The sequence below is a fragment of the Sarcophilus harrisii genome, chromosome 4, assembly GCF_902635505.1.
Source record: "Sarcophilus harrisii chromosome 4, mSarHar1.11, whole genome shotgun sequence".
In the NCBI taxonomy this organism is placed as follows: Eukaryota; Metazoa; Chordata; class Mammalia; order Dasyuromorphia; family Dasyuridae; genus Sarcophilus; species Sarcophilus harrisii.
This window is the reverse complement of record NC_045429.1, coordinates 283,713,877-283,738,184: the sequence shown is the minus strand read 5'-3', so window position 1 is coordinate 283,738,184 and position 24,308 is coordinate 283,713,877. Positions and strand designations below refer to the sequence as shown.

General features: G+C 41.8%; 1 protein-coding gene across 4 annotated transcripts in view; it reads left to right on the top strand.

The window, feature by feature from the left end:
* Positions 1-24,233, top strand: part of ITPR3 (inositol 1,4,5-trisphosphate receptor type 3) — a 145,223-nt gene extending 120,990 nt beyond the window's left edge. For 3 of the 4 annotated variants that reach the window (XM_031965057.1, XM_031965056.1, XM_031965055.1), the window contains 21 exons: positions 110-200; positions 918-1,087; positions 2,392-2,566; positions 2,733-2,917; positions 4,343-4,543; positions 4,788-4,898; positions 6,472-6,567; positions 6,788-6,889; positions 7,001-7,087; positions 7,468-7,578; positions 8,174-8,366; positions 9,390-9,515; positions 10,249-10,421; positions 12,903-13,067; positions 13,526-13,718; positions 14,794-14,898; positions 15,575-15,735; positions 18,457-18,622; positions 19,413-19,573; positions 20,832-20,993; positions 22,284-24,233. In XM_031965057.1, the coding sequence (XP_031820917.1) occupies positions 110-200; positions 918-1,087; positions 2,392-2,566; positions 2,733-2,917; positions 4,343-4,543; positions 4,788-4,898; positions 6,472-6,567; positions 6,788-6,889; positions 7,001-7,087; positions 7,468-7,578; positions 8,174-8,366; positions 9,390-9,515; positions 10,249-10,421; positions 12,903-13,067; positions 13,526-13,718; positions 14,794-14,898; positions 15,575-15,735; positions 18,457-18,622; positions 19,413-19,573; positions 20,832-20,993; positions 22,284-22,352 (3,003 nt within the window). In that variant the 3' untranslated portion in view covers positions 22,353-24,233. The remainder of the gene's footprint in view (positions 1-109; positions 201-917; positions 1,088-2,391; positions 2,567-2,732; positions 2,918-4,342; positions 4,544-4,787; positions 4,899-6,471; positions 6,568-6,787; positions 6,890-7,000; positions 7,088-7,467; positions 7,579-8,173; positions 8,367-9,389; positions 9,516-10,248; positions 10,422-12,902; positions 13,068-13,525; positions 13,719-14,793; positions 14,899-15,574; positions 15,736-18,456; positions 18,623-19,412; positions 19,574-20,831; positions 20,994-22,283) is intronic. The other variant, XM_003768967.4, reaches the window with a different exon arrangement.
* The last annotated feature ends 75 nt before the right edge of the window (positions 24,234-24,308 follow it).

Below are 24,308 nucleotides of genomic sequence, written 5' to 3'. Positions count from 1 at the left end.
GTGGGGGTGGGAAAGTGAAACCCTGGGGATTGGGGGAGAGCAAGTGGGCCTCCTGTGCTGGTGGGACTACTTCAGTGGCACAGGTCAGGGCTCACTGACTGCTTTTCAGGGCAACAACCTGCGGAAAATGCTGCTTTACAACTATCTGCAGAATCGGAAATTGAACTCCAGAGGGGATATCCCAGATTCCATGAGCACAGGTATAGGATGGGGTTGTGCCTTCCCTCTTCTCTTCTCTCTGTAGGATCTCGGCACCACATAGTCCAGAGTAGAGTTGAGAGAGAATTGGATCGAATGTCACAGGTCTTGGATTTGAATATCTTTACCTTCCTGGTTCTCAGTAACTTCAACATTCAAATGAGGGGTGGAGGGCTAGACTAGATGGTCTAAATCTATGTTCTATTATCTTTGTCCTGAATCCCCATGCTTCAGAATCCTTCTTACCAGCTGACTTGGTTTGAGGAGAAGACTGGATTACCCCAGATTCTCATATCCTGAACTTAGATAGATAGTCTCAACTCCTGTGGGGGAGTGGGGGAGGTGGGGGGGGGGGAAGGGAAGGAAGGCTCACCTGTCTTCACAGCACTGGGTATTCCCCCTGTAATATCCCCTTATTTCCCAGCCTAGAAATCTTTTCCAACCTCGTGCTTTCCCAGTTTTCAGGTTCCCCCCTCCCCCCCTATATCCCTGAAGATTCCCCTCCAAATCCCCTACTTTCTCAGGTTCCCTTCCTAAATCTTACCTGCTCTCCTAACCTTCATCCCTTCCCCAACAAAGGCATATTCTCTGTCCCCCATGTTCAAGGGGTGCTGGATTCCCCCAGATTGCCTTTTTTTACTCCCTGCCTTCTCCAACTTGCTAAGTTCCTAAAAGAGCCTTTTTTTTTTGCTCTGTCCCTGGTTTGTCTCTCCCTCCAGGCCAGGATCAGGACTGGTCACATATTGCGGCAATCCAGTGCCGGCTGGACAAAGAAGGAGCTACAAAGCTGGTGTCTGATCTGATCATGAGCACAAAGAATGAAAAGATCTTCCAGGAGAGCATTGGACTGGCCATTCGCCTGCTGGATGGGGGCAACACTGAGATACAGGTCTGGTGCTAAAGGGGGGCTGCAGATGCTGGTGGGCGGGGAGCAGAGGACCTTCATTAGAATAGGACCCTGGAGATGTATTTTGGTCCTGGCTAGCTTTCTAGTTACTTCCTGTCTTTTCTTCTGATATGTCCTGGGCCTGACCCATCTGTTTCCCTTTTTGCTGTCCCTACTGTAGTTTACTTATATTCAAGGTTTAATTTCTCTCTGACTTACTTATTGTAGAATGGAGTTTTTCCCCTATCCTCCTGTCCCTGGAAAAGGCAAAAATGTAGCAAATAAGAGGAGCATCAACATTTTAAGTTGCTCCTAAAGAATGTTAAAGTACTTGGTCATCTTATAAAGAGTATAAGCTCTTTCAGGGCTCATCTGTCTCATTTTTGTCTTTATATACCCAGTATCTAGAACATTGTAGGCACTAAATTCAGTGACTGATCAAAAGTAAAGGGAAGCAGGCTGGGCTTTTCTTACCTTGATTTAAACTCATCATTTCTCTCTGTGGTATAGAGGAAAACAAACCGTTCTCCCTTTTCCTTCTTCAATCAAGTCCAGACTCATGTATCTAATATTTCAGGCAATTAAGTGATTCAACAGAGAGAGAGCTAGGCCTGGAGTTAGAAAACCTGAGTTTAAATCTAGCTACACACACTTTCTAGCTGTGTGACCCTGGGCAAGTCACCTTAATCCTACCTCAGTTCCTTCAACTGTAAAATGGGGATAATAACACTACCTACCTCCCAAGATTTTTGTGAGGATCAACTGAGATGATCTTTTCATTACTATATAAATATTAGCAATGATGATGCTCATGATGAGGATGAGGATGATGATTGCTTGGTATATCGTGGGCATTATGAAATGCTAGATGATAATGATGATGATTATAGGAGGTGCTATAAAATAGTAGCTGCTTCTCCTTCTCCCTTCCTATCCAGCTCTGCCAATAACCCTTTAAGGTCTCGCTTGAATCCCAGCACCTTCTCCAGGTATTCTTACCTGTTCTCACCAATCAGTCTTAATTGGTCTTTGCCTCTTCTGAACTCTGACCCCACAGTCATGTCTTGGTTTTCTCTGATATCCTATAGAGTTCCCAGTAAGGACAGAGGGAAGAAGCGTTTAGTAAGTGCCTACTATGTGCCAGACACTGTGTTAAGTGCTTTATGAATATCATCTCGTTTTCACAGAGCAGAGCACTCAGTAGGAGCTCCTTGACATGATTTACTTGGGTAGGGGGAGAGCAAAGCTCCCTGAATGTTTGAGACTAGTGGTGAATCTTTCCTCGATTTCCTTTCCCACCCCTACAGAAATCCTTTTATAATCTGATGATGAGTGACAAGAAGTCAGAGAAATTCTTTAAGGTGCTTCATGACCGAATGAAAAGGGCCCAACAAGAGACCAAGTCCACAGTGACGGTGAACATGAATGACTTGGGAAGCCAGCCCCAGGAGGACCGGGAGGCTGGGAATGCTGGAGGCAAAGGTGAGGATTTGGGCATACAGTGGTAGGGCTTGGGGTAGGGCAGAGTTAGGGAGAGAGAAAAAGGTAGGAATTGGGGGCTAGGGGTGGGGGGGCTGCATGGAAGGAAAGCGTTTCCATAGCAGGTGGGCTGCCCTGCTCTAATTTTCATCCCTGCCTTTTATCGTAGGGCGCATGGCATCCTTTGCACTCCCAAGCCCCACTTCCCGCTACTCCTTGAGTGCCAGCTTCCGCAGGGGCCACGAGGTGGTTGATCGGGGACAGAGTAATGAGATGGGAACCTCTGTGCTGATTATGCAGCCCATCCTACGCTTCCTGCAGCTGCTGTGTGAGAACCATAACCGGGACCTTCAGGTGAGTGCCTGCCCTTATCTGGCCTGGAACTTCTGGGTCTATCAGGAGGTTAAGTTGGGGCTGCCAGGAGAGGAGCCAGGAGCAGGGGGATTGTGAAATCCTATGGAAAATGAAATTTCACTCCCCATTTCCGTAAACTGACATCTGAGAAAAATGCACATTCAGCACTGGCTCTGGCTGATGCATATTGAAAAAAATATCTCATTTGATCCCCATACCAACTCTGTGTGATGGGTATTGTCCATTATACAGCTGAAAAAGCTGAGGCAAACAGAAATGAAGTGATTTTCCCAGGGTTACCTAGCTAGTAAGTATCTGAAATTGGACTTGACCTCAAGTCTCTCTGACGCCAGGCTCAGCACTTTGTGCATTGTGCCATCAGCTATGTGGAATGAACATGATTCTTTCTTGTACTCTTGCTCCCTCTGGAGGCAGAGAGATTTTGTATTTTCTGGGGAAAAACCACTGGATTTGGATTAGCTGCATAATCCTGGGCAAGTCACTTAACTATTAGTCTCAGTTTCTTTATAAAATGATGCTTTAATTATATCAGAGGTTCTTAATTTTTTCTGTGACAGTGATCCCACTAACATTCTGGTGAAATCTACAAAAAGCCTTTTTCCCTTTTTTTTTTTTTAAAGAATAATGTTTTTAAATACATAAAATAAAAAATAAAATACATATATTAAAAAGACCAATTATAAGTATCAATTTTACACACACACACACGCACACACGCAGTATATAAAGTTATCAAAATAAATATTTTTTTAAGTTCATGGACTCCAGAACTGGATGACCTCCTCTCTTCCAGCTCAATGAGCCAATATTCTTCTGTTTCTCCATCTCTAAAATGAATGTGCTAACACTTGCTCCTCTTCAAGTTAGCCTGAAGAAAGCCTGTTGTAGATTGTAAAACACTATGTGAACTCAAAACAGAGTTGTCATCCTCCTTGCGAAGTTTTTTCTGGTGCGAGTATATGTGTGCTATCCATGCCACAGGACCTCAAAGATCATCTAATTTAGATGTTCTTATTGTGCACTCTGTGAATTTTTTGAAAATTTATTTTGATATTTGCATTTCAATACAATTAGTATCTGTTATAATCCTATGTGTCTTATTTTATGCACTTAAAAACATTATTCTTTTTTCTTAATAGTGTTTTATTTTTCCAAATACATGTAAAGATAGTTTTCAACATTCATTTTTATAAAACTTTGCATTTCACATTTTTCTCCCTTGTTTTCTTACCTCCCTCTCCCCAAGATGGACAGGAATCTACTATAGATTAAATATGTGCTATCTTTAAATGTTTTCCATATTTGTCTTGAAAAACCTTATTCTTAAAAGGGTTCTCTGGGTGCCTGATTCAGTGCTCCTTATTCTCCATGTCCCTCTGGACATCCTGTTTCTGTCTCCTTCAGAACTTCCTTCGCTGTCAGAACAACAAGACTAACTACAATTTGGTGTGTGAAACGCTGCAGTTCCTGGACATCATGTGTGGCAGCACCACAGGCGGCCTGGGATTGCTGGGCCTCTACCTCAATGAGGACAATGTGGGGCTCGTCATCCAGACACTGGAGACGCTCACTGAGTACTGCCAGGGACCCTGCCATGAGAACCAGGTGTGGGCCCCAGCCCCAGGGGGGCTGCGGGGCTCTGAGGGGGAGGGGGTTCTGAGTGGGGGGGACTGAGTGGGGGGCTCTGAGTGTGTGGGGGCTCTGAGTGTGTGGGGGGGCTCTGAGTGGGGGGGGGGCTCTGAGTGGGAGGGACTCTGAGTGTGTGTGTGTGGGGCTAAGGCCAGGGAAGGCCATCTGAGACGGAGCTCCATCCTGAGGCTCTGTGCCCTTCCTCTTTGCCCATGCACAGACCTGTATTGTGACTCATGAATCTAACGGCATCGACATCATCACTGCCCTGATCCTCAATGATATCAGCCCCTTGTGCAAGTATCGCATGGACCTGGTGCTGCAGCTCAAGGTACAGGGCGGGAGTGTGTGTGTATGTGTTTCACTGGCAGTGTGTACGGTGGTTTCAGTGGAGAGTGGGGACCTGAGGGATAATGCCTTGTGGGGCAAGAAAATAGACATCCTGCAGTAACAGGGGCATGGATTTCAGTAGCTCTTCAGCTACTGGTGCTCAAGGTGCTCCTCTTTGTGCTCCCAACATACACCATTAGATTTTTTAAATTTTAATTTCTTAAAACTATTTATTTTAACATTCTTTTTTAAAAAGAAAATGTTGAATTCCAAATTCTTTCTGTCCTGCCTGCCCCTTCCCTACCCATTACCATTGAGTTTTTCAAAAAGATTCCTGGTAAATGAGGGAGAGAAGTGTTATTATTATCATTATTATTATTATATAATTTATAATATATTATTATTATTAAAATTAGGAAAACTGAGGCACACTATGCTGAGCATAATCAACTTATTAGTAAGTTGCAAATTTGCCAAAAAACAGGACCTTAACTACTTCGGAAACTGTGGCTGGCAGCTTTTTCAATAAGACCCAAATTAGGGGGATAGCTCTTTTTCATAGTTTTGGAAAATACAGAACAAGAGTAAGACTTTACAGGTGGGGATTAAATTATGACTGGTTACATGGCAAAATCAATATTGGTCCCAGAACTGAGAGGTGGGGGACAATATGGTTGGGAAATGAAAATGGGCTAGCATCTCCTCCTTCCCTCCTGTGAATAAGAAATCTTCATTTGAATTCTCCTTCACGGTCAAAGATAGTGGATCAGGCTTCTTTGGATAACAAACCAGGTATTCTTGACACAGGAACACAACAAATTAACTAGAAAACTGGATTTCTAAACTTAATTTGAAACAGACCAACTGAATTCTAGACTAAGTTCAGAGACAAAGAATTATGACGTAGACAGATACAGGACAAAATCAATTAAATAGAATAGGATAAATAGCATTTATTTAGTAAATAGAATCAATTAAAATGATACAGAATCAATCTGATTATTTCAAAAAGTAATAAGAATCATTCATATTTAGGGAGTTCTTTAAGTTCTACAGAGATCCTTCTTCTAGCTTTATCCCCATTTTGCATATCACAAAACTGAGACTAAAAGATGTTATATGTCTTGTCTTGGTTACCTAATTAAATCTCAGAGTTGGAATATTTTTTAATTTAAAAACATTTCCAGTGAACAAACATTTATTTTCTCTCTCCATCCTGCTGTTATCAATGAAAAAAGAAAAAGAGAACCTTTGTTGTTATTATATACAGTCAAGCAAAACTTCCACATTAGCCAGACCTGAAAATATGTATCACAACTGGCCTCTGAATGCAGGTTTTCCCATCTCTGAAATCAAGAGTATCATACCACAAGAATGGCAGAGCACTGAATAGAGAAGTTAAAGAGTTCAGGAGTCATTCTAATTTCCTCAGCTATAGCCTTAGTTCCCTTTATCCACTCCCTGGACTTGCATGAGTGTGGGGCAATTTCTTCCCAAGGCAGAGGCAGGTAGGCAGCGTTGAGTCCTGGGAAACTGTGGCTGGCAGCTTCTTCAATCTTCTGACTGCCTCACAGGACAATGCCTCCAAGCTTCTTCTGGCCCTGATGGAGAGCCGACACGACAGCGAAAATGCAGAGAGGATTCTCATCAGTCTGCGGCCCCAAGAACTGGTGAGGCAGATGGCCAAGTAGTAGGTGCAGGGGAGTGGGGAGGCCCCAGTGGCTAATGGAGCTACCTGATGGAAGTCAGTGGTTCAAGTCTTTTTTTCTCTCACTACCATCCCCTCATATGGGGTAGACTGGGGACTGAGGGTGTAGGGATGGTGGAGGGAAGGGGAAATACTTGGAGAATGTGGAGAAAGATGGCTAAGAGGAGGTGCTGGCTTCCTAGGTGGATGTCATCAAGAAAGCCTACCTGCAGGAGGAGGAGCATGAGAATTCCGAGGTCTCTCCCCGAGAGGTTGGCCACAACATCTATATCCTGGCTTTGCAGGTACTGTTGCCAGTTGTCCCTCTTGACTCCAGGGGAAAGAGACAGGCTGAAGATCATGATGTTGGATGATCCTGACTCTGATTGTGACTCTCAGACCCTCTGTGCTCTTAGCTTTCTAGACACAACAAGCAACTACAGCACCTGCTGAAGCCAGTGAAACGTATCCAGGAGGAGGAGGAAGAAAGCATCTCTTCCATGGTAGGACCTCAGTCCCACCAGAAGGAGGACTGTCCTCCTCTTCCTTTTCCTCCTTTTTCTCCTTCTCCTCTTCCTCCTTTTTTTTCTCCTCTTCTTTTCCATCCCCTCCTCCTTCTTTTCCTCCCTCTCTGTCCCGTATCTCCCTTTCCTTTCTCTCCCATCCCTTTAAAACAAAATTTTCTCTCTTCTTTCCTTTTTTGGAGACTCCATACTAAGTTCTAAAAAGCGGCTGGAGCTAGGTTAGGCTCTAGACTGGGCTTGAGGTATTGGGATTAGGATGGTGGTCCAGCCAAGCTTGGCTCAGGATCCAAAGTGGGTTGTGGTCTGCCTGAATAAGGAATCCTTTTTCTACGCCTGACCCCTTGGCGATCACTCCACAGCTCAGCCTCAATAACAAGCAGTTGTCCCAAATGCTGAAGTCGTCAGCACCCATGCATGCAGAGGAAGAGGACCCTCTGGCTTACTATGAGAACCACACATCCCAGATTGAGGTGAGAGATCTTCCTTGGGAAAGATAAAGGGCTTGGGACGGGGAGGAGGGGAATCGCAGAGTTGGAGAGATGACAGAAATAGAGCTGGGAGAGGTTTCAGAGGCCATCTAGCTCACCTGCCTCATTTTACAGATGAGGAAACTGAGGTCCCAGGGAATTTCAGGGACTTGCTCACGCAGGTATTAAGCACCAGAGGTGGGATTTGAACCCAGATTCCCTGACTCCAGAGCCAGGACTTTCCCTGGACCTCACTGCCTACCCCAAAGTGATCACCCTCTGGTCAGTGGCGTTGGTATGGGTGGCAGAATGATCAGATCTGGCTCCTTGGGAGTGATGTGGCAGTGAAAGGGGGTGAGGGGGACTGCATGTGCATGGGAGATCTTGTGACTCGTCACGTGTGTCACTGATTTAGCATGTGTGTAGGAGCACAGGTGTGTGAGTCAGCATCTGAGCAGCATGTCCCTGAGCCAGGGAGTTACTTCGCAGGTGTGTGTGTCTCCTCTGGAGTATTGTCTTTGCTCTGGTTTCCCACCCTCCCCTGGCCTTTCCCCCTCCTCCCTCCCCACCTCCAACACGGTCCTGTGTTTTTGCGCAGATTGTTCGCCAGGATAGGAGCATGGAGCAAATCGTGTTCCCGGTGCCGAGCATCTGTGAATTTCTGACGGAAGAGACCAAGCACCGGCTCTTCACCACCACAGAGCAGGATGAGCAGGGCAGCAAAGTCAGCGACTTCTTTGACCAGTCTTCTTTCTTGCACAATGAGATGGAGTGGCAGAAAAAACTTCGAAGTGAGAGCTAGGAGCAACGGGTGGGAGGGAGTCAGCTCGTGCCTTAGAAAGAGCTAGAGTAGCTGAAAGAAAGAAAAAAAGAAAACCCCCCTACCACCTGTTGGTCATGACTGGAAAGTTCCCCTTTAGAATTACTTTCTTCCTTTGGAACTCTCTGAAAGAGCAGACCCTATGTAAGAGTGCTCTTAGACTATTATCTGAACGTAGGATTAAGGCTCAAAAAAGGGGTTTTTGTGGAGGGGGGTGTAGAAAATTATGGGAATTCTTAGGCTAGCGGTGGGTGGAAGGAGTATATCAAATGAGAGATCAGACATACCTTGCCTCCTTTACAGTCTGAGACTGGCAATGCAATTGCTTCTTATTATTACTTTTAAAGCAATTGAGATTAAGTGACTTGCCTAGGGTCACATAGCTACTAAATATCAGAAGATTGGAGCTTCAGGGCCAGTGCTCTATCTACTGCACTGCTTGGCTGCTCTCATCTTTTCTCTTAGAAAACAAAATTTTTATGCTTTGTTGACCATGTACAACCACCCTCGCGTAAACCTGTACTATTTGTGCAAAAGTCTTGAGATAGGCAAGAATGGCTTGAGCTACATTGTGACTTCCTCCAAAGGAGTTAAACCAATGTCCCTTCAACTGTTAGTGGGGCCCAAGTGATTATTCCGCCTCGCTTGCAGGGCCAGTTTGCTTGCCTGTTCAAGCTGGCTTCTCTGCTTCCTTTCTCTGTTCAGTCATGTCTGACCCTTCCTGATTTTGTGGAACACAGCACTTGTGTCTAGGGGGTTTTCTTGGCAGAGATACTGCTGCGCTTTGCCATTTCCTTCTCCAGTGGATCAATCATCTTTTGTCAGAACTCCCCACTGTGACTCTCTCTCTTGGATAGCCCTGAATGATGCAGCTCATGGTTCACTGAGCCAAGCGAGCTTCCACCGTGACAAGGCGGATCCAAGAGTGATTTCCTTCTCTCCTCAAGTTCTGCCACTTAGGGCTTCTCTCTGTCCTCTCATCTGTCCCTTCCAGGCATGCCTCTGATCTATTGGTTTTCCCGCCGAATGACCCTGTGGGGCACCATATCCTTCAACCTTGCCGTCTTCATCAACATCATCATAGCCTTCTTCTACCCATACGTGGAAGGTGCCTCCACAGGTAAGGGCCTTCTTGTACCTCTGAAGGGGAAGGAAGGCATTGCTCTCCTCCTGCCCTCCCGAGAGAGTGAGGGGAACAGCATCAATTGTAATGTATTTTTTGGACCCTCTGGAGCCAGTCACCCCCAGTGTGGAGCATATGCTTTGAACAGTCTCCCAGGGTCCTGGAAGGTGCAGTCACAGAAGGCACCTTAGAGGCCATAGAGTTCAGCTCTCATAGACAAGGAAGCTTTTTTCCTTTTTGGTCTGATTTTTCTGGAGTAGTATGATATTTATGGAAATACGAGTTGTGGAATTACACATGTTCAGCATATATTGGATGGAGGTGGGGAAGGAAAGGGAAAAATTAGAACACAGGGTTTTGTAAAGGTAAATGTCAAAAATTATCCATATCTATATTTTGAAAATAAAAAGCTATAATTAAACAAAAATAAATAAAATACCAAACAAACAAAAAAAGAACATAAGTCTGTTACTGGGACTTCCTGGGAAGGCTCCATTAGAGGCTAGAGGCCCCACTGTCAGGAAGGTTGTCAAAGGAATTTGTATTCAAGTAAAGATCAGGCTAGATAGCCTCTAAAGTCTCTTCTGCCTCTGAGGTTGTGATTCTGTGATTTCCAGTCCAGTTCTAGGTACCCTAGGGTATGCTGCTGCCTTCTAAACAGGACAAGGTTTTTGGGCAGCAAAACTCTGGGAGGCATCCTGTTCACCTTCTCCTTTTCCCATCCTTCTAGGTGTGTTGGGCTCTCCACTCATCTCCTTGCTCTTCTGGATTCTGGTCTGCTTCTCCATCGTAGCTCTATTCACCAGGCGCTACAGCATCCGGCCCCTCATCGTGGCTCTCATCCTGCGCTCCATCTATTACCTGGGCATCGGGCCTACCCTCAACATCTTGGGGGCTCTCAATGTGAGTCCCAGGAGGCAGTACCAGATGCTTCCCATAGCTACCTCAGGGGCAGTGGGGAGCAGGGAGGGTGCAGGAGAGATAGGGCATAATGTTCCAGAGTATTAACAACTCTACTACTACTACTACTGTTATTATTTATACCGGATATTCCCAAAGTCAGTGGAGTTGTAAACTAAGCTATTAAAGCTTAAAAATGCACTTAGAGATCCTGTAAAAGGACATTTCTATAAAGTCTTTTAAGTTTGCAAATTACTATGTATACATATAGATACATAATATATATTGTATATAGTTATATAAAATATATTTTTGTATAATATATAACCGCTACTTACATATATGTATTTTATATATGATATAAAATATATATTACAGATAATTATATGTGCATTATATATACTTATATATAAATATAAGTATACCGATATATGTGGGTATATACACTCATTTAATTGGATTCTCACCTGTGAGGCAGGTGCTATTATTATCCTAATTTACCGATGAGGAAACTGAGGCAGAATAAGATTAAGCTTCTTTCAAATTCCAGCTACAATTCTACCTACTATAGGAAGCCTTTCTTTTTAATTCCTATTCCTTCTCTTTGTTGATAATCTCCAGTTTGTCCTATATCTGTTTTATTTGTAAATAGTTGTGGGAATGTTTTTTCCCACCATTAGGCTGTGAGCTCCTTGAGAGCAGGGGCCATCTTTTACCATTCTTTTTACTCCTATCACATAATACATTGGCCCATAATAGAGGCATAAAAAATGTTTTTTGACTTACTGACTGATAAATGACTTGCCCAGTATCTCATAGACAATACTTTTCTTACTCCGAGTGTAGCACTCAGTCCACTAAGCTACATGTCTTCCGAGTCATAAATCTAAAAGAAAGCAGGGTGTGTGTGTGTGAGTGTATCATATTATTTTCCTTGCTTTCTAAGCCATTTGACCTGCAGTCAGCTTACTCCTTTTTTTTTTCCTTTGGAGATTTTTATTGTTATCTTTTGATGTGCTTCTCTAATAACGATACAAAGGGCACCATTGATAGAGAAGACTTCTTGGACAAATTCCATTTCTATTGCTTTATGAAGGCCCAAGGACTTCAAAACTTAGCTTACATATAGTGACAAAACTACTGAATGTGGAATAGGGAGGCTTGAGTTTGATTTGAGGTTTTGCCATTTTCTTGCCTATAAAATCTTGGACAAGTCATTCCCTTTTTTCAGAAGTCTTCTTTTTTTTCATCTGTAATATGATGGAGTCCAGACCTGATGGCCCTGAAGTTCCTTTCAACCCTGTCATACCAACTATGGTTGGTTATGGTTGACATTCCCAAAATGTTAACATTCTCCTTTTTCTGTTCCCTATACTGTACTTGCTTGTCAACAGTCTGATTTATTTCCATAGAGAAAAAAAAATTAGTTGATTAGGGATTTTTCAGCTTTGACACTCATGAAGAGGCAAGGATGCACTCTTCAGTACTTGTGGTCATTACTTATGACTCCCAAGTCCTGACTAGCCCATTCTCATCCACTCAGGAACCCAAAGCAGAAACCTTTTTGGAGAATGATCATGAGAGAAATCCCTGCCTGGTCCCTTTAATTAAATTCTTCATGACTCAGCTGTGACTATGACAATACTGGGTCATTTAGGTCCAACCCTCTAACTTGGGGAAATGGGGTACTGAGGGAGAGCAAACCCTGATTTAGTGGTAAAAAAAATCCCAGGAATGGATCAGATAGAAAGTACTTCTTTCATCCATCCCACTGCCTTCTTTAAGAAAATTGATAGCTTTTATGTTATCTTCATTTCCAAATGTATCCCTCATCTACCTAAATATCAGTCCTGCTGTATAAAATAATAGAATGGAATAAAAGACAGAGAAAACAGTTCATAAGCTAATATAGTAACAGAATCTCAGGTGTTTGTAATAATGTTTTCTACCAATAGTCTACAAAGAAGGGATGGAGAGATACATTTTCACCTCTTATTTTGGGGCCAAGTTTGGCCATTATAATTACACAAGGTTTAGTTTTTTGTTGTTCTTTTTGTTTACATTGTTATAGTCATTGTGTGTATTGTTTTCCTGGTTTTGCATACTTCAGCTTTGCATCAGTTTATATAAATCTTCCCATATTTTAATGTATTCCTCCTCTCCATCATTTTTTATGGCACAGGAATGTTCCATTATATTCATGAGCCAGCACTTGTTTAGGCTTTCCATAATTGTTGCGTATCTAACTTCATTTTCCTTTTTTCCCCCATACAAAAAGTCCTGCTATAAATATTTTGCTGTCTGTTGGGGGCTCTTTCTCTCTTTGACCTCTTTGGGGTTATATTTTCAACACCCATTATCCTTTTCTGTCTTTTCCCTTGCTATGCTGTTCTTGATGTCTTATCCATTATTCTTGCTATGCTGTTCTTGATGTCTTATCCATTATTCTCATCTTTCTTTTGTCTTTATTTTGCTTTTTTCCAGCTAACCAACAAGATTGTGTTTGTGGTGAGCTTTGTGGGCAACCGAGGAACCTTTATCAGAGGCTACAAAGCCATGGTGATGGATATGGAGTTCCTTTACCACGTTGGCTACATCCTTACCAGCATTCTAGGCATCTTTGTGCATGAGCTCTTCTACAGCATCCTAGTATGTCTTCTGAAACAATGGTGGATGGGGCAATAGGGGAAGAAGGGGACAGTGTAAAGATGAGTTTTGGGTAGGGAGTTTTGAGAAAGGGTAGAATTGCAAATTGAGAAGTCTGTTGGAGTCCTATTATATAGCCATCACTTTTCTATGCTGGGGACCCTCAGGATTTAGGACTGGATTTCTCAAGGTAGCACTTAACAAAGCACAGAATATCTGATCATTTCTCCTATCCTAGTGTTCCTGAAAAATGAATAACAGAAAAAACGATTCCTTAGACTAGGACCAGCTAGTCCAGGCTTTGCTGCCCAATAGGTTAAATGAACCTTGCTTTAATCAAATGCAATGTCTTATTAAAGCACTCCAGACTTATTCCACAGGGTTAGACCTACATGGGAAGAGTGTTTTTGTTTTGCCAGATTGAAACAGTTCTTCCAGTCTGATGCTTCTCCCTCTTCCAGCTCTTTGACCTGATCTATCGTGAGGAGACCTTGTTCAACGTGATCAAGAGTGTGACCCGAAATGGGCGCTCCATCTTGCTCACTGCCCTGCTCGCCCTCATCCTTGTCTACCTCTTTTCCATTGTTGGCTTCTTATTCCTCAAGGATGATTTCATCCTTGAGGTGGATCGGCTGCCCGATAACAAGTCCAAAGGTCTCTTCCTGTTCCTATCCCATTTCCTTTAGCTGTACTACCCCTAATTGTCCCCTCTCTTTCTTATAAACCAGTCCATTCTTAGTGGAGTGATAGCTAACATTTACATAATTTAAACTTTGCAAAATATGTTCATGGACATATAACTGGCATTTCTCTGCCAGTGAATGGGAGGAGGAAGTTCTCCTGGTATGATGAAGACATGCCCTTGCTACCATGGAGGCAGGGAAAGTAGGGGAAAAAGTCCCTTTGGGACTGAATTGTCAGTACCTTGTAAATTCCTTGACTTGGGGTAAAGCCCTAGTCATTCCATCCTAGGTATACTGCTCATGGTTGCAAATCCAAATGTAGAAAAGAGTATAGGACTAAAGCAAATGTTCTTAATTTGGGGTCCATGAACTTTTTTTTTCAAAGAATAGTTTGAAAATCTTCTTTCAACATAATTGGTTTCTTTTATAATCTTATGTTTTTATTTTTTGAGCATTATTCTGAAAAAGAATCCATAGGTTATATCAGATGGCCAAAGTGGTCCATAGCAGAAAAAAGACCAAGGACTACTGCATTAGAGACAACTGCCTGTGTCTGGCCTTTAGTCACTATCTAATCTTGGTCAAATCACTGATATTCTCTGGGTCTATTTCTACACCTATTGGTACCATGGGAAAAAGATACCCTTGCTCCAGCAGCTGTTGAAGGCTGAAATGGGAGTTCTCAGATTTCCATGATCTTTAAACAGAGGCAACTTTCTTGTGCTTCTTGGTTCTCTGACACCTGCAAAGCTATCTAAGGTCTCTGACTCTTACTTTTCTGTTTAGGAAAGGATAGAAGAAGGTCAGACATATCCTATCCCTGCTGATTAATACTTATGATGGACCAGCAGATGGAGTATTCATATTCTGCCTTTTTGAAACTTTTCCTACCCTCAACCCCCATTTTCCATCAAAGTCTCAGAAGTCCCAGTAACAACAGGGAGTATCCCCCTGGAAGGGGGCCAGAAGGGACTTTTAGAATGTCAGGATCAGCAGACACAGGGGATGCTGCATGTGTGAACCACCATCATCTCTCTCTTCTCCAGCCAGCCCCCTGGGAATGCCTCACAGTCCTACAGCATTCATGGATACATGCAGTGGAGACAAGATCAGTTGTTCCTCTAGCATCACAGTGTCTGAAATTCAGGAAGGTAAAGGGAGTGTGACTTTGTGGAGACCAAATGTAATTGGGACAAGATGGTATGGAGTTTGGGGATGGGTTGGGGGTTGGTGCTTGGGAACATTGGAGTAGTAGATGGGGGGAAGAAAAGGGAATAAGCATTTATTAAGTGACTGCATTGTGCCAGGCATTGTGTGCTAAGTTTTTACAAATATTATTTTATTATGTTCTTACAGCCACCCTGGGAAATAGATGCGGTTATTATTTTCATTTATATAAGAAGAAAATAAGGCAGATGTTAAGTCCAGAGTCACATAACTAGCAAGTGAACTCAAGTCTTTCTGACTCCAGTTCCAGCCCTGGAACTAAATTGAGTTAGAATTTGATTTCAGATACCTACTAGCTGTGTGATTCTGGGCAAATCACTTAACCTGAGTCCCAGTTTCTTCATGTGTAAAATTGGAATAATCATAATTCATAGGGTTTTTTGTGAGGCTTTAGAGAATACATACATACATACGTACATACATACATATATACACATTATAAACCTTAAGTGTTATATACATGTGTGAGCTATTTTGTTTCTACCTGCTCCCCCCCCCCCCCCCCCCCGCCCCTGCGCTCTCCCCCCTAATTGATTCAGAAACACAGAATATAGGAATCTTTACCTGAGGAATCATTAAATGATTTTTATGGGCTGCTAGGCTCCTGGGCATACAATTCAATTGTGATTACAGAGGATGATGATGAAGACAGTACAGAGCGAGCCTGTGACACACTGCTGATGTGCATAGTTACCGTCATGAACCACGGACTTCGAAATGGTGGGGGTGTAGGTGACATTCTTCGAAAGCCATCCAAAGATGTGAGTCATTTTCCTTCCTCCTCTCCTGCCAGCCTTCACCGGGGCAATCATACTGTCTTCTGGTCCAATTGCTCTCTGGATTACCATCCCTTAAAAGAAGGTGCTATGCCTATGGTTTTCCCATTAGTCCTCCAATCTTACGTCTAATGGAATGAATCTTGTTTTCTTTTTAAAAAATAATTTTTATTGATACTTTTTGTTGTAACATTATCTTATGTTTCCCAGTGTATTCCTTTGCTCACTCCCTTCCAGAGAGCCATCCCTTGAATTTTTAAAAGAGAGGGAAGAAAGAAAAGAACAAAAGATCAAACATAAAAAGAAAGGAAGGAAAAGGAATAGAAGGAAAGAAAGAAAAAAGGAAACAAAAAACATTTCCACAAAACTAATCAACATAAAAAAAATTCTGAGATCATATGCATTATTGCACATCCATGTGAGGGACAACCCATGATCCCTCATTTCTGCAAATAACCAGGGGGAGTGCTTTCTCATTTCTTTATTTTGGGACCAAGCTTAGTCATTATAACTTCATAACATTCAGTTTCATTTATTTTATTACTCTTTCCATTTATGTTGGAGTAGTCTTTGTGTGAATATTTTCCTGTCCTGTTTAATTCACTTTGCATCAATTGATATAAACTTTTCCTTGCTCCTTTGTATTCATCATATTCATCCTTTCTTTCAGCCTAGTAAATAACTCCATTCCTTTCATGGAACCTAATTTGTTTAGCATTCATCAGATTCTTTTTTGTTTCTAGTCTGTTTCTAGTTCTTTGCTACCATGAGAAGTACTGCAATGAATCCTTTGGTGTTTACAGGGCCATTTTTCTTTTTCTTTTTTTTTTTTTTTTTTGTCTATTGACTTCCCTGTTGAATTCAGCTAATGTCCCCAAGGGAAGGTCTTACATTGGCATTGTTACAATTTCTCTCTACCTTTGTCCTGCAAGGACTGGAAAGGAAAGCTTTTAATAAGCCACATTTAATAATACTTGGGGTGGATGTGAAATAGGGGTCTTTCAGTAGGAAGATAGATGACTTTGCTTAAATAGATTTGTCTCAAAAGTGAAACTGTCCCTATCAGATATGGAACATTGGAACAGGCAAGATGTAGAAAAATTGAATTAAATCTTCATTATGTAGTCTGATGTGTAATGAATTCAGAGATATTATAAATAACCAGCTTTATGTGTAAGTAAAAAAATCACCTCACACCAAAATGGGAACAATATTTTGGATAACCTGCTGTTTTAAATTATGCAAAACCTACTCCTTTATATTAATGAAGAGAAATTAATGGCTGCTTGACCATTATCACCCCAGGGATATGTCCCTCAGCATTTATCACAGTCTGTGGAGTCCCAACAACATGTATTGCAACCTGGCTGGCTTCTAATAGCTAAAGCAGCAGGTCTTAAGAGATCAAGCCTGAATTTTAATTGCTTTTGGACTCTGGACCTATTGGGCTGTTATTTTGCTAGCTGACACCCTGGTGCAAGCCCTTACCACCTTTTGCCCAAACTACTATAATAACCCTCTGACTGGTCTTCCTACCTCCAGGTTTCTCCCAATCTGTCCTCTATTGAGTCGCCAGAAAGATCTTCCTAAAGTGCTGATCTGATCATGTCACACCCCCCTCTCCCCAACATACACACATTCTCATTCCCTATTTTAGTGGCTCCCTATTATTTCCAAGATCAAATTTCAAAATCTTATTTGTTTTTTAAAGCCCGATACAATCTGACTCTTATCTTACCTTTCCAAGTTTTTTAATCTTCACTTCCTTCCACATATGTTGCATTAACACTATCCATGCTATTCCTTGTACTACACACTCTCATCTCCTGGTAACAGGTCCATAACTCTGTAAAACAAAACTGATTTTGAATTCGGCCTCAGATAACTACTAGCTGTGTGATGCCAGGCAGATCACTTCACTTCTCTGGGACCCAGTTTCCTCAACTGTAAAATAGGGGTAATCATAATTCATAAAATTGTTGTTTTGTGGATATATATATATATAAAGTACTCTGTAAACTATAATGACAAATACATGTAAACTATTATCAACAGCTCTCCACCCCTCGTTTCTGATTTGGTTATTACTCATGTCTCAAATGCTGTCTCTTTGGCTGCTCCCTTCTCTCTGAGATTATTTCTCATTATTGTACATATATTATATAGACAAATGGCTACTTATATGCTATCCTTTCTATTTGAATGTTAACTCCTTGAGGGCTGGGAGTGTTTTTGCCTTACTGTGTATCTCTAGCTTTTAGGACATAGTAAGAGTTTAATATATGGGTTGTCCACCGACTGGCTGACAAACTACTTGGGAGGCAGTGATTCATAACCTTTTAGAAATGAGGAGGAAACTGAGGGAGGCCCACATACCTGGGGTGGCAGTGAAAGTTAGAGATATAACCAGGACTAGAACAAATTCGAGATCCTTGTCTTGAACTATTGCTTAAATTCTGCTACTGTCCAGAAATTTATCCTTTAAAACACCCCTCTTCCCAATCTTCAAATCCCCCAAATCTTATGCCTCTTGGATATTTGCCACCATTTTGAATTCAGAGCTCTCTAGGTTTCCAGTTTTGGGCACTTTGCCCCACTGTATCAGTTTAGCATATAACACCTTAGTTTCTGGTATTTGAGGGTCCTGGTGATGGGGGCTTCTGACCTTTGTCTCTCTTCTCCCACTCTACCATCATTTCCCTGCAGGAGTCCCTGTTTCCTGCACGAGTGGTCTATGACCTCTTGTTCTTTTTCATTGTCATCATCATTGTACTGAACCTCATCTTTGGAGTAATCATTGATACCTTTGCTGACCTGAGGAGTGAGAAGCAGAAGAAGGAGGAAATCCTGAAGACCACATGCTTCATCTGTGGTGAGAAGGCATTTTCTTTTCTGGAATGCCCCAGGGCCAGCTGGAATGGAAGAAACCCTATCATTCTGGCTTAGAATATTAGAATCTTGGGCAAGGGTGGGGCAGGAATCCTGTCCAAGTTTTGGTGTTTTGGCTTGCCCATTTAGGGAAAATACATTTGACAGTTGCTTTGAAATGGGGGACATGATAAACATGCAAAAGCCTAAAATCTCAGAATCAGAGATTTCAAGCTGGAAAAAACCTTAGAGGCCATCTAGTCCAACCTTCTCCTTTTCCTGAGGACTAGAAGAATCAAATGACTTGTCTAAGATCACATAGATAGTTCAGAATTTGAACCCAAGTCCTCTTATTCCAAAATCAGTGCTCTTTTCCTACATGACTGTCTTCTTCTGGCTACTAAGACTGAATTCACTCCTGTTTCATTCAACTTTTAAATTCTACTTTATAGGGTTCACTCTCCAGATGCTTAGCTATTTATTTCAGAAGAGATTACAGCCTATAGCAGGGTTAGATTGCTTTAGTTTTGAGTAAAGCAGCTCAGACTTTCAATAGACATGACCTGAATATCTCTTGAAGGTCCTTCAGATAGGTTTTATTGCCTTAGACCATTTAGATGGTTGCAGCATGATTACTAACCACCTCAAAGTAAAAGAAATTCCCCCTCTTTCCCACATGCCTTTTCTGAAATGCCCCATGGCAGCCTATGGGAGGAGAAGAAGAAAGGGGGTAATAATATCTTTTTTCCTCCCTCCTTCTCTCCCTCCTTTCTCTCATCTCTTTCCAATTTCAGGTCTGGAGAGGGACAAATTTGACAACAAGACTGTGTCCTTTGAAGAACATATCAAGTATGAACACAACATGTGGAATTACTTATATTTCATTGTGCTAGTACGAGTGAAGAACAAAACAGACTATACTGGCCCTGAGAGCTACGTAGCTCAAATGATTAAGGTGTGGAGGAGGGCATGGGTGGGATGGGGGGTAAGGAGCCAACTTGAAGTGAGGGGAATCAGGGACCTTGGAAAGCATTGACTACTATGCTTCATCTGCCTGGTCTTTTCTGCTATGTGTACACATCTGTTCCTGAGCTTTGTCTCTACTTCTGAGCCAGAATAAAGGCCCCAGCCCATTCAAATGTCTTTGGAATCCCAGGTATTTTTGCCACAGGGTCTCTGGTAGGCCTGGGGGTCTGGCTTCATTCATTTAATAGGGGGAAATTTTATATCTATTTGAAGTACTGGGCTGCAAAGGAAATCATCCCTCACTTCTCTTGCAGAATGTTAGTAAATAGGGATGAGGGAGGGGCAATGGGCTCTGACGTCTGCGGACACTGTACAGAGGGCTAGCAGGGGAGCTGGAGTAGCATCTGGAGAAATCCTCATGGATGAAAATGCTACCAACTGTTGACTCTTGGTTCCTGCTGCTGGAGCTAGGCTCGGACTCTGGAATCAGGTTTCAACAATTATCCTAAGTTAAAGTGCTCAAATGTTGAGAAGAACACACAGGATCCTTGGAAATGAGCTGACCTGGTGGATTTCAGATCCCAAAAGTCTGGTTTAAAGGCAAGACTTAACATTGATTAGCAGGGTAGGAGTGGTATGTGCGCACACGTGTGCATGTGTACCTTCCAAAAGAGAAGTTTCTGAACAGTTTCTTATGATAGCCCAGGTGGCCCCTGAACTTATAAATGAACAAGAGAACCAGAATGTTATATTCTTAATCCTCAGGAAAGGTATAAAACAGTTGGCAATAGAGAAACAGTGATTCTGTACAGATTGAAATTTTACATTTATCTAAAAGGTCATCTTACTTCTACCCATCCTCTCCTTCTCTAAGGATGGCAATTTTCTGATTCATAAGTTCCCATGGGAAAGATATTCAACATTTTTGTTGAAGAAGCCTTTCCTTTTAACTTTTGCTGGGCTGCAGGCTGCATAAAATTAGTGAGGGTAGAGATGGCGCAGTCAACAAAGGTCTTCAGAAGTCAGTTTAAAAGTTTTACCATAACCACAGTGCTTTCGTCCTTAATGACAAAATCTGCCATGCCAGGAAGGACCTGGGTTGATAAGAACAATCATTAGGCCTATTCATCCTGGCCAGTGACTTTGTAGGGCTATAGTACAAACTTTCTTTTTTAAGATCCCTTTCAACTTAGTTTCCCCTCCCTCCCAAATCTTATTGACTTCATATTGCATATTCTCTGTTTCAGAACAAAAATCTGGATTGGTTCCCTCGAATGCGAGCCATGTCACTGGTCAGCAATGAAGGTGAAGGAGAACAGAATGAGATACGGAGCCTTCAGGACAAACTCAACTCCACCATGAAGTTGGTGTCTCATCTCACCTCACAGCTTAATGAACTCAAAGAACAGGTAAGAAATTTCCCTTGTTTCTATCTCCCCTTTTCACCCTCTCCAGACATTGGGAAATGTCAGAGCAGGCTCTGAAGATTCAGAACCAGCCTCACAAGTCTCTAGGCTTTCACCAGTGCTCAACTCTTTGCCTCCTCAGTGCCAATCCATGCAGATAACACTCCTTGTTCATCTTCTTATCAATTGAACTGATTCCCCTTAATTCTAGTGTTTATAATTCTGTTGATTATTTACAAATTATGCTGGATAGAGCTTATTTGTAAATAGTTTACATGCTGACTCCTCCATTAGATTCCTTAAAAATAAGGATTGTAATCTGCCTTTCTTGTATCCTTAGTACTCTAATGCAGTACCTAACTTTTAGTAGTTATATTTATAATGAATGTTTATTGGTTGACCAATAAACTGTCCTATCACCTTACTTCAAAAGTACATAGGATTTATTTGACCAGGTCTAGCCCTTGACAGAACTGTCAGTTGGGGACAGTATTGTGATGTAGGCATTCTTCCTGTGTAATGCTCATCCTACAGTCCCCAGCTTTTAAATTGTAGGTTATGATCCTATATGGGGTCTCATAACTGAATGTAGGGGTTGCAAAATTATGGTTTATCATCAGTAAATGTTTGATTTGTATACCTATTTCATATACCTATATACCCAGGGCATACATAAAAATTTCTTAGGAGAAAATGTGTTATGAGTGGAAAATCTTTAAGATTTTCCTGCTGTATTCCATACATACATATATACATATATATATATATATATATATATATATATATATATATATATGTATATGTGTATAGATAGATGGATTAGGGTTGTTCTGGCAGGTAGGTATTAACCTGGAAAGGGTTATTTGCATTTTAAAACAGAACTGTAATAATCGCTGCTCTCTTCAAAGTAGGGCTTCACTGTCTCTCTCTCTGGGAGTATATATAAATCAAAGATCTTTAAGTCTGCCTTATTTAGAAGAGGGGCATTTAGCTGAAGACATCTTTTCATATACCTGGGTACCTCTAGATACTGAGCATAAGCTGATATACCTAGTTGTATAAAAGTTGTGATTTGACCAACTAGCTTAAAGGAAAGAGGGCAATCCTTGCTCAGGGAGCCGGGGCTTAGTAACCTCTCAACCTTTGTGAAAGTCCAAGGGGAATGGGGAGGAGGCATCACTTGTCTAGCATTAACAAAGAGACACCCAAAAGAGCTAGTTCTTTTAGCAGAGGCTCATGGAGCAAAGAGCACAAGGAAACACCCTGATGGAAACTGAATACTCTTAATTTCAGATGACAGAGCAAAGGAAACGCAGACAGCGTATGGGCTTTGTGGATGTCCAGAACTGCATGAGTCGCTGAAACTGCCCTCCTCCAGAAGAGGGCCACAAAAAAAATCCCAGAAGAGGGATTGAAGAGGGAGAGTGTTTGGTATTGGAAAGATCATTACTGCCCTGGCTTTCTCTGCTTCCTACTATTGGAATGGCCCCAGCAGAGTCAACCCTTTGGGCCAAGATTCAAATTCGGTACTGGCTCTCTCACTGTCAGAGATTCCAGATGGAAGAAGCTTTGACCAGCAGCGTGGGGAGAGACTCCTGGCTGACAGTCCAGTGGCAGGTTCTGGGAGTGAAGCTGTGGAAATCCAGCTGGAGTCAGTTTACCTTACTGCCTTAGAAGATAAAGCACTTATTGAGCTTTATCCCTTAAAATACAATAGTTTTTAAAAATTTATTTTTACTCCTCAACATGGGTGATTAGGAATGGGTCGTTCTCTTTATCTCCAGGCACTACATTTTGGTAGCTACATGCCTTAGGGGGAGGTAGCATGAATACTGTTATTATTAATTTTAGGGCTTCATTATTTAACTTATTCCGAGTATGCCATTCTGACTCAGACTTGCCCACTCAATTGTCTCAAATCTACCATAGACCTCAACATTTTTCTCTGGAATACTGAATCCTGGGACAGTGACAAGCAAGCAGTCCCCCTACCCCACCCATCAAATATTCACAATGTGGGTAAGTGACCTATGGATGACAAGGTTTTGCTCTAGTCCTCTTTGATTCCCTTGGAAGAGATTGTCTCCTGGTCTACAGTAGAAAGGACAGTTCTCTGAGGTTTTCTGAGAAGGGCTGGTTTGTACTGAGTGACTTCCCCTTCCATCCCCCTTTTTTTCTGGTGTGGTGTTTCACAGAATTCTTGAGAACTAATTTGTTAATTGCTTTAAATAAATTAACAGAAATCAAATCTTTATGTTAAAATTAGGATTCTTACACTTATCAAAGTTTAATAGGATTAAAATGGATATTCAGAAAGGGGGGAAAAAGGCATGTTCAGACATTTTTCTATTTGGTTGAACACTTATGCTAGGAACTATTAAAGAGGTCCAACTTAAAACCAATGTAGCTGCTTTGCCAAAGACCTCTTGGTTATTTCAGATTCTTATGGGGATATAGAATAGGAAAGAACTTTAGAGATCATAGAGATCACCTAACTTAGACAACTAATTTTTATAAAGAAACTGAAGCCCATAGATGGCTTCATACTAGTAACACTAGTAATAAACAGCAAAGCTGGTACTCAAATCCAGATCCTGACTCCTAAGTTGATGCCTCTTTCCTTGTACTACATTCCTGCCTACATAAAATTATGCTATATGCTTCCTGATCTCATTGTGCTCTTGACAGAAGGCAAAAGTAAAGGACTTTGGGGGCTGGGGAGGTGAAAAGGATACACATACATACATATTTATGTTATACACATAATACATGAATATTATAAACACACACAAATCTACTGCATCACCTGCAGTCACTGATCTGAATGAAGCAATGGTAAAATTTTACTTTTTCACCTGTCTAGTTGGTTTTGCTGAGAAATGAACCTTTGGTTTTTACCTGGGCTAAATTATTCCCCAAATTTTTGAGAATCAGGCCTAAGTTCTGCTGGAGCCCATCATATGTTGCCTCTTCCATTATCAGCCTATTTTCAGCTTCCTCACTTTAGCTGCCACAAAAAAACAAAGTGGGAAAGTTTTTTCCAGGGGACAGAAAACCAAACATTTATGAGATGGGGACTCCCAGGACAGTACAAGGAAATATATTTTTCCAAGTCTCCCTTATTCTCACCAACATACCCGGAAAAAGATCAGCTTACTTGAGTTTGGGGTTTCCTCCTGAGATGTTTCTCTGATACAAAGAATAGACTTGGAGAACATTTTAAATGTCCTTTCTATTCCCCTTTCCCTTTCAGATTAAGATTGTTTCAACCAGGAGTACTAGATTCCCTTTAAAGATGTCAGCCCACAAAGAGGACAC